Source organism: Hippoglossus hippoglossus, chromosome 14 (assembly GCF_009819705.1).
Source record: "Hippoglossus hippoglossus isolate fHipHip1 chromosome 14, fHipHip1.pri, whole genome shotgun sequence".
Lineage (NCBI taxonomy): Eukaryota > Metazoa > Chordata > Actinopteri > Pleuronectiformes > Pleuronectidae > Hippoglossus > Hippoglossus hippoglossus.
In genome coordinates, this window is record NC_047164.1 from 2,095,788 (window position 1) to 2,106,604 (window position 10,817).

At 38.7% G+C, this 10,817-nt stretch overlaps 1 protein-coding gene across 1 annotated transcript; it reads right to left on the reverse strand.

The window, feature by feature from the left end:
• Positions 1-8,611: 8,611 nt before the first annotated feature.
• On the reverse strand, positions 8,612-9,432 carry LOC117774795 (cornifelin homolog B-like; the record flags this gene model as incomplete). The annotated part of the gene is given in 3 exon segments (XM_034607449.1): positions 8,612-8,734; positions 9,308-9,363; positions 9,366-9,432. Coding segments are annotated over 3 exon segments (246 nt in total), but the record flags the coding sequence as incomplete, so codon positions are not given.
• Between the last annotated feature and the right edge of the window lie 1,385 nt (positions 9,433-10,817).

Sequence of the window (10,817 nt, forward strand, 5' to 3'; positions counted from 1 at the left end):
TTATTACAAAACAAACATGTGACCTTGTGTTTTGGCGTCTTACACCTGATGATAAGTTTATGTTTCGTGACCATAAAGAGTCAAGACCCACAGAAGTTTATTTAAAATCCTGGAAGAGAAAAGGAATTATTATCGAGATAAACAAATAAAAACAGTAAAAGAACCTGATATCAGGAAACTTTGAGATTAACGCTGGTGCACAATTTAGATTTCTTTTTTAATTTAAAGAATCAACTCTTCATTTTCCTGAAAACAGCAACAGATGTTTCCAGATGTTCACCTTCAGATGTAAAGACTCACCAATAAAAATAATTAATCTTCAAGAACCGAGTCCAGCAGCTTCTAAACGGTGCGAAGGTTTATTCTGTCTGAAAATCTAGATGCAGCATCAACTTTAAACAACATGTGTGATTCTGTCAAACACACAAAACTAAAGCTCTGCTGTTCCAGTGACGGTGCAGCTCCACTGATCTCACGCAGCCCCTCAGCTGCTCTGGACAGTTTAAACTCCCGCTGACTGTGAAAGGTTCGATTCCGGTGAGACGCCACTTTCACCTCAACACACAGTAAGTCTCTGCTGTCTGTGAACGCTGGAGTTACTGGGTTTGTTTTATGGAATCGGGGGTTTTTTTCTGCTGCTTCTGATTTGCATCAGAGATTTAGATGCTGACGCCTGAGAGACTGAGGAGAAGAACATCAAGCAACAAGAAATCACCTTCAATAAATTACTGCTTTAAGATTTATCGATATAAAACCTGGGATTTTCTGTGAATAATCATTTAATCCAGATGAACAACAAACTATTTAAAATTCTTTCTGAGACATTTGTGCATGTTTTTTAAGGTTATGAAGAATTAAAAGATACACAAAGATTAAAATTCAAGCTTTTTTAAATCCAGGAACATTTTAATGTCACCAAATAATCAGATCAGAAAAATTCATTCCTTGTTTTGATACATCATTGATTTGCTCTTGTGTGATATGTCTTTATATTGTTTTCCTAATAATTTGTGCCTCTCTCCATCATGAAGTGATATTATTCATCTAGTAATTAAACATGTTAAATGTGTATTTGTGTGGATTTATACATGTGTTTATATGTTATTTGTATGTTTTTTACCATAATACTGCAGATGAAAACTTGTCTGCATGACAGAATCCGGCTCTTTTACATGTTGGACTCGAGTATGAATGTTAATTAATGTGTTTTGTTATTGAAGGAGCCAAAGTTCATATTTAACCTCTGTTTGCAGTTGTTTATTTTTGCTGCAGATTATTTTATCATAATGTCCAGATAAAGTGTGAAGAGCTGTGGTTTCTCTTTTCTGTTCAGTTTGTTTTTATGCATTTTGGACAAACTTGTAAGAATATCTCCGACCTCTTGGATTCATGGATCCTCTGTTGAACGTGTTTAGTTTTTAAACAAATGAAAACTTGTAGATTCACCACATCACATCATGAGCAGAGGCTCTGCTTCACTGCGTTTTGAAGAATCGAACGCGCTCAGGTCAACGTGTGACACCACAGACGACGTTAACAGGAGAAGAGTTATAGATGTTAGTTATAGATGTTAGTTATAGATCTTAGTTATAGATGTTAGTTATAGAGCTTATTCACCCTTTCAATGAACCTTGAGATGCACTCAGAGGCTGTTTGCAGCGGCCGTATATCAACAGCTAACAACACGGCTCAGGGGCCTGAGGCCTCAGTACTGCCCCCGAGTGGAGGAAGGACTCCTGTGACTCCTCTTACTACTGAAACCTTTCATTTTTTACTCTGATATTATGGGATGTAACTGAAGATATGTTCCACTTAAAAAAATCTAAATTGATTAATGCACTGATTCTATTTTATTCTGTTATTCTGTTTATTTATGATGACTGTAAGTTGCCCTTGGATATTTAGAAAAGAGCCAAGAAACATAATTTCTTCTTCTCATGATTATTATTATTGTTTAAAATGCCAGAAAATGGAATAAAAAGTTTATTGCTAGTTGTGTTGAGTTTTATGTGACGTCTTCAGACATTTTGATTCGTCCAGACAACAAACACATTTAACTTACTAATATGATATAAGATATGAAATAACTTTGCAGTTACCAACTTAAACAAATTAAGTAACCATCAGAATTGTTTGTAATCCATTAAAAGCAATAACAACAATATTAAAAGTGCACATACAACCTCTAATGAGACTAAAAGCATTTATATAATTTATATAAAACCCGGGCCAGGCCCCTGCAGATGGAGGTGAGCTCCTCTGTGTGCCGGCCGTGTGTTCGAGTCCTCGACTATCTGAATGACAAGGTTCAGTAATCAAAGAATCTGTTGACCCTCCCTCCCCCTCACCCTCCTCCCCTCTCCTCGCTCGTTTGTCTGCATGTGTCACGCACACACACACACACACACACACACACACACACACACACACACACACACACACACACACACACACACGTGCACGTTCAGGCCACGTCCACAGAGACAATAATACATGTGAATGTGCATCTAAAGCTACAGATTCTTAAAGTAACAAAAAAAAACTGAGCATTTTCTAAAGTTCTCTGCGTTTCAGTGAGGAATATTTGTTTCTATCTGTGTGATTCGATGGCTAATGTGTAATCAGATTACACTGTGGACATAGTGTTTCTTTTATTTTTTTATTTTTATATATTTTCCTTGTGTTTAAATTACATGTTTACTTGATCTTATCGTATCTTATCTTATATCCTATATTATCTATTGCACATAGTACAAGTACAACGAAATGCAGTTTTACATCTAACCGTAGATATTAGATTAAGGTGCTGATGGGACGATATTTACAGGGGAGAGTATATAATCATATAAACATGAAATATACAGATTACTAAAGAGCAGCAGACAAGTCAATAATAAGTAAAATAATTCTGATGCCGATGTCTTTATACCATTTTGAATATTGAAAGATTATATGTCATTGCATTATCGAGGCCTTATGCCAAAGACATGTGATAATAAATAGAAAACACAAATACAACCAAATATATAGAACTTGAATTAAAGAAATAAACATGTTTTTTAATGTAAAATATAAACATATTTCATGTGTTGATTTTTTTCCCTAAAATAAAAGTTAGCAACATAAACTCAGATACAGATATGAGGCTCAGATGTGAGTTTATCAGCCAAAGGATAAAAGTGCTTCACGTTTTTATAAAATCCTGGATGAGAGCTGTAGTACTGTTTTACATTTGTTATATTATATTTCTTTCACATTAGTAAAACAAAGTTTATACATAAGAAACTAAATGTCACTGTCCCCTGTGCAGTGATGTGGTGTCTGAGAATCTCTCAACTCCAACTGGTGGATTTGTTCCTCAACCATCTGAAGATCCAGTCGATCATCAGATCAGCAGAACCTGAATCAGCTCGTTCACACGGACTCGGCCTCCTGTGGTGTTTGAACCAAGTGTCGTCCTCAGTCCGATCGATACGTGAGGAGGTGAAACTCACTTCAACACTTCAAACTGTTGCTCCAGCTCCTGTCGTCCTTTCTCCGACATTAACCAAGAAGCTCTAGTTGCCTAAACTTACCACAGAGGTGAGGATGGACCCCTGAGGTCAGGAGGCCCCTGGAGCCACAGCCTCTGAATGAAGTGACTCAGTGAAGACATAAGAACTCCATCATCTCAGTCCGAGGGCCCCGTGCAGACGAGGGGCCTTTTACCTGTTTGTGTCCAGGGAGCCGTTCCCCCACAATCCATCCAGTCGCTGAAGTGGCAGCTCGACGTCTTATGAGTTGCTTGTGACGACCGGAGCTTCCTGCGTCTTGTTCACATGTGTGAGACGTTTCAGAAACAGGTTTCATGACGGAAAAACTCAAAGTTTGATCTGCAGAAACTGTTTACATGGAATATTCCAAAATATGGGGGTTAGACACAAAATAAATATTTGTTTGTATATCAATGAGTTATGATGTCAAAAGTTAGTTGTAGTTTTACTATTTATTATAATAGTTTTAGTATTTATTATACTTTACCACTATATATTATCTAGTAATTATTTTAAAGACCATATTATCTCACTTTAAATGTTTCCTTGGGATGTACATGACTAAAATATATTAAAATAATATTGACGAATGCTTTATTACTGTCGTTACTGGTCTTTGATTAGTTTAACCTTTATGCTCTTTGTCAATTTATTCTTATTCTTATTCTTATTCTTATTCTTATTCTTATTCTTATTCTTATTCTTATTCGTGCGTCTGCTGCTGTAGAATAATAATACACTTTTTGTATGTCGTGCCTTTCGAGTTACAAGGTGCTTCACAAAATAAAATAAAAAGTGCAAAATTATCAACACATAAAGAATCAAGATCAAAAAGTATCACTAGTACTAAAAAACTAAAGAAACAAGACAAGGCACATTCACACACACACACACACACACACACACACACACACACGATTCCATCTTCACATCGCTGGTGCACGGTTTTAAAATCTGTGGAGCTATAAAAATATAAATACAGTTAATTTAGAGTTTTTCTGCTGCTCGTTGATCCAGCTCCGATCAAAAGATTTTTGTTTTACTGGATATTTCTGTTGTTCGGAATCTTTTGACGTTAACTTCTGAAATGTGACTTGTTTTCTTGTTTGGTTGAAGAACTGTGAAGATGAACGTCAGCTCCCCCCAGAGGTCAGGGCACAAAACCTCTGTTGTTCTTGGATAGAAACCCACTTTGAGTCCGAGTGACTCATTAAGTGTAAAGAACCACTCACACAGAAACACACACACACACACACACACACACACACACACACACACACACACCCACACAGGCCTCTGATCGACACTGAGACACTGAGATCACGGAGGGATCAGATAATTCCTGCCCTGCGTGCACCTTTGCCCCCTGATCTCTACCTCCCCTTCACACACACACACACACACACACACACACACACACACACACACACACACACACACACTCGCTGCACCATCACCAACCTCTACCTATCCGTCTCCCCCCTATCAGCTGCTCCCTGCTGCCGTTGTTTGGAGAGGTCAGGGCTGTTTGTTTGCTCGGAGGCCCGTCGTCTGATAGCGTGTGTCGGACTACGCCTCCCCCCCCCCCCACACCCCCCCGCCTCATCTTAACCTGGGCCGTTATCAGCGCCGACTCCCCCGGCAGCTCAGGCCTTGTCTTTTAAAAGGAACACTTCCCCAGGAAATTATGGAGAGGCTCGGGCAGATAGACGGCATTTCTGTCTGTCAAGGTGCTCCGGACTGTCGGGGGGGGGGGGACACTCGATCAGATTCCAGGTTCAAATCCATCACGTGACCCCTGAGCGCCGTCTCAAACTCTGTCCTCGCTGGACTCACCAAGTTGATACCTCAGCTTTTCAGTGTCTCACGATGTCCACAGAGAAAAACAGTTTTAAAGTTGTTTCCTTCAGTAAGAACAGATTGTTTCTGTAAATCTCCTGCTGATATGAAGATTAAATTAACACTAAACTATTATTAAACCGAGCCTCCAAAACATAAAATAAAAGTACAATCAAGTTATGAAAGTAACATTTCACAACATTCATGGCTCCCAGAGGATGAATCCTGATGTATTTCTCATAGCGCCTCCACAAGTGTTTGATTCTTATTCAACAAATATACGATGATGATGATGTTTTAGAAATCGGATGCCAAGTCCAAATCTTCATTTGTCCAAGAATATTTTTTCGGCCAAATACCTGAAAACCACCGAGGCCCAACGGTCATTTAAACTCAGTCAAGCTGCCGCAGTTTTCACAACCTCATAAATATCAGTTCTCTGAATAAGATAGATATTTAAAGTCAAGATCCATTTATTATTCCCTGAGAAAATTCCCTATTTTGCAATGTTAAAGAAAATGATAATAGTTCTAAAATGTATTGAGTTCTTTCTGTAGTTTTTGTGTCATCCTGCTAACAAACCAACAAACGCAGAGGAAAACACGAGCTCCTCTGCAGAAGTTAAAGAAAACTTCTAAATGATTGACGAAGATTTATCAGAAACATTCAACCAAACAGAAACTTTGTCTTTATCAAACGTTTCCAAACGACAGAAAACGACCGTCCGACACAAATCCTCTGTTGTTTCCCTCCTCACCTCCGTGCAGAGTCGTCTGGTGCAGCCGCCCGTGTGGCCTCCGGAGAACAGGGGGGGAGAAACCTGTGATAAAATTACTCCCCCAACACTGGATCAAACTCAGCGGGGTGGGGGGGGGGGGGGCGCCGACCACCTGATTAAGCAACATGGAGGAAATGAGGGAAGCAAAGGCTCCATTTTCTTCAGGAGAGGGAAGGAAAACCTCAGAAGAAAGAATGGGAGGGTATGTGGACGCGGGGGGGTGTGTGGGGGGGGGGGGTGTTGTGGGTGGGATACAATCTGTACATATGTGTGTGGGGGCGGGGGCGGGGGGGGTGCTGCAGCAGAGTGTGTGCGGGGTTAAAGTCACAGATTTTAAATCAGCGCTTCGGCCTTTAACGGGCGCAACAGAAGCCCAGTCTGAGCGAGCAGAACAAAGGGGGACGCAGTGGCCTCCACCAATTAACATTCCTGTGGCCTTTATGAGCCGCCGGGACCCGCCCCTCCACTCACACCTCGTAAAAGTCACAAACATCAATTCTTGCGAACCATAACTGTCATTATAATCCTATTAAAAAAACAACCCACGGAGCAGTTTACAGTGAGCACCGGGGCCACGTCGGATCGCCCCCCCCCCCCCCCCGGGGCCACGGGAGCGTCGGTTCCACCTGAACGACAGAAAACCAGGTTAAATGTCTCCGTCCTCAATCAGTTTTAAATTCATTAGGTCGTGTAGCTGACCACACAGAGCAGACACGCTCGTTTATCAATTTACGGCAATTTACGGCCGTTAGGGGGCAGAAATACACAAAACAAGAAAAACACAGAAAACTTCCACTGAAAAGGATCCACCTGAGGAAGTAAGGTCCAATAACCAACATGTGTTTGCTCTGTTTTGATCTCCACCACCTTGAATATTGCTCTACAATATTTACGAGCTATTCTTCATATACTTTTATGTATATGGAGGCATATTCAAACTCTGTAAAAAACAAAACAACAAGTGAAAACATCAGGATTGAGACGTACAGGTGAGAACTGGTGAGAACAGGTGAGAACAGGTGAGAACGGGTGAGAACTGGTGAGAACTGGTGAGAACTGGTGAGAACAGGTGAGAACAGGTGAGAACTGGTGAGAACAGGTGAGAACTGGTGAGAACTGGTGAGAACTGGTGAGAACAGGTGAGAACAGGTGAGAACAGGTGAGAACTGGTGAGAACAGGTGAGAACAGGTGAGAACAGGTGAGAACTGGTGAGAACAGGTGAGAACTGGTGAGAACAGGTGAGAACAGGTGAGAACTGGTGAGAACAGGTGAGAACAAAATGCTAAGAGACAAATAGAAACTTAATTCTGCCAAGTAAAGAACAATATAGAAAAATGTAAGTCAGGAATGCCAACAAAATATATAGAAAGTGAAACTTATGAGATAATATTTCAAAAGTCCAAATTATGATAAATATTTACGATACTTTTCTCTCTTTAATTCTTGGTGTTGCGTTATATTTTTATTGTTCATGTCGTGTAATCTACTTCTTTTGTACGGATGAAAAACAACAACGTTGTGCAATCTAATGAAAAACACAGAATATAAAAAGTGATGTCATTCTGAAGCCAAAGTCGTGTTTGTTTTGAATTTACGAGGGGATTTTCAAAATAAAGTGACATGGCATTAAAATGTTTATGTCTTTTACGGATCCATCATTTTAACTGAGATCTTTTAAACATGATTTTAATTATGAAGAAAACAGAAATGTCCTCGAATTAAAAATGTTTAATTATTTTCCTCATAGTCGATTGGAACTGGTTGAAGGGAAATGTACAACATAATTATAATTATTGATAAGTTCGATATCTGTTTTCAGGAAATACACATATTCTCTGCAATTTGAAAAGCTGAGAGATTCTCTGATGTAGAGAATCTTATTTTCCTACATATTTATTAAAATTAATAATATATAATCATTATTCGTTGTCCTCAGACAGAACCAGAACAAAGTGATGATCACTGGTCTGAGACGCTGTGACCCCACATAACCTCCAACATCACAGGCTGTGGTGAAGAGTACGGCTTCCTCTAGTGGACAAACATATGTATTTACCTATTAAACTTTATTATGCAGTGTTCCTTTTGTATTTTTGATTTATAGATATATGTCCTCTTATCAACATTGAATACATAAAGAAATAGGAGCATACTTCAGACATTTTAATTCATTTTATTGAAAAGACAAAGGACTAAACCTCTGGTTGAAGTTTGGAATTGATCGACTGTGTGTTTGTCTTCAGTTACTGGAGATTATGGAACAATTAATATTTCAATGTATGAAAGTGTGAATATTTTTCACTGTAATAGCTTTTTTTACAACAACTTTAATAACTTTAATATTTCAGGCAAACTTTCACTGCTGGAGTTTTTCAGTCTGGACTTTAAATCATTCGTCCGTTTCAAAGGGCGTCGATCTACAGTGTGAGTGACGGTCAAAAGAATCATCCGCGTGTGTTTTCATGTGTTTGTGGCTCCGACCAGAAGGACCTGGGTTCTTCTCCTCTTCATCTCTCTGGACACGTGACACCAGACGCAGGACGAGCAGCAGGTCGTGTCCCCAAAGTCCTCAGAGATGGAGCCCTGCTCAAACAACACAGGGATCATACAGGACAGACTATCATCAGCAGGGTCACATAAAAACTTCTGAAACTTGGTGGGAGGTTGGGACATGGACCAGGAAAGATCTCAGTAGGTTTTGATGCACTTCCAGATTTTATTTTATCACTTTCTTCATCATCAAGAATTTCCCAGATTCCCAATTTCCATCCAATTGGTGGATCTTTATTTTTTTAAATCACACATATTGTTATATGAGTGTGTAAGAAAAACTGACAAATAGTTACACAAAAGCATAAAAAACATGAGCTCTAATCTAATAGAGTCTGACGGGGGTGAAGAGGCTTCTAACTGCTTCCTCTGATATTATAACTCTGAGTACTTTACTAAATAACTAGATAACTTCACTGTTCCATAATATCAGTCCCACTTGTCTTGGAAGATTTTACAAAGTGAAAATCAACAACTTCCCTTAAAATGCAAATTTAAAAATTCATTAAAGGTCTCCAGCATGAAACTACACTGGTTAAAAGATGTCGAACTGAACTTTCAATTCACCAGAATGAGTGAAAATAAAGCTTTAAGTTTTGTCCTCACTTTGATGCCGTACCGCTGCCGCATGGAGACTCTCATGGACACGGGATTAGGCCACTGATGTCCAGCAGGGGGAGACAGAGACACTCTCCGTAGTCCCTGGTGGTGAGGCAGGCGAAACAGGGACAGCACCAGACACACACACACACACACACACACACACACACACACACACACACACACACACACACACACACACACACACAATCAATCAATCAATCAATCAATCAATCAATCAATCAACCAGACTTTATTCATACAGCGCTTTTCATACAAATGACCTTATGTAGAGTTTGTATTTAACGTGTTTATTAATGTCAAATGTATGAAATATAATCACACACATACTTTGTACCTGTGCTACAACATCAACACAGTTTTATAAAGTTTGTATTCTACTTTCTAAATCAGCAGAATAATGTATGGGTTTAAAAATGTCAAAATATCAATCTTGTAAATATAATATATTTACAGTTACGCACTGTGCTGCAAAGAACACAACATTTTAACACAATGTGGAAAACAAAGGGTTCATGAGAAGCTGTCATTTGTCCGTCAGTGCAGAAATACCCAGAACGCCTGAGAGCAGACACTGGACGGACTGGTTTGACTGGAGTTCGGATTAGTTCACGTCTCACAGCTTCTCCGAGCTGAGCGTGAAGACGAGGTCTTGACGTGATGAACGAATATAATGTGACACTTGTTCTGTGGCTTCGTTTGAGTTGATATTTGTGAACAGAGCTGGTGAAGCTGCAGTCAGATTTATAAAACTTTTAAAAAAGAATGAAAACTTTCTCTGCTTCAGCCACAGAATTGTTTTCCTGAGTCCTAAAGGATTTATTTACACCAGGTACTTTGATTTACACCAAAGTACCACTAGGGGTACTAGTACCCCCATTTGAGAATCACTATAGTGGACAAAAGTATATATTTAAGTTATTAAAGTTTCCCTCTTACTGTGCAGTGTTCCTTTTGTATTTTACACATTTTTAGATTTATAGATATATGTACTCTTAACACTATTCAATACATTAAGAAAAACAGCAACTTTTACACATTTTAATTCATTTTATTGACAATAAATCAATAATTAAAGCCAACATGTTGAACAAGCTTCTTCACATTTGACTGATGATGAACATAAGCAACAGGTTTGATTATAAGAGCAAGAAGAAGAAAAGGGCTTTAATCAATATGTGAGTTGATAATCAATATGTTAGTTGATAATCAATATGTTAGTTGATAATCAATATGTTAGTTGATAATCAATATGTTAGTTGATAATCAATATGTTAGTTGATAGTCAATATGTTAGTTGGTAATTACTGTTCGATGGAATCGTCCACACTCGTACAAAAAGGATTGTGTTGCAAAGTGTTTACAATTTTACAGATGAGGGATAAAAATCACAGAGAAATAATTCCTAAGATGAATTTAAAGCTAATATTTCAATGTATGAAAGTGTGAATTTTTATCTGGAAAAAATATAAATCTATCTTTTAAATAAATCACA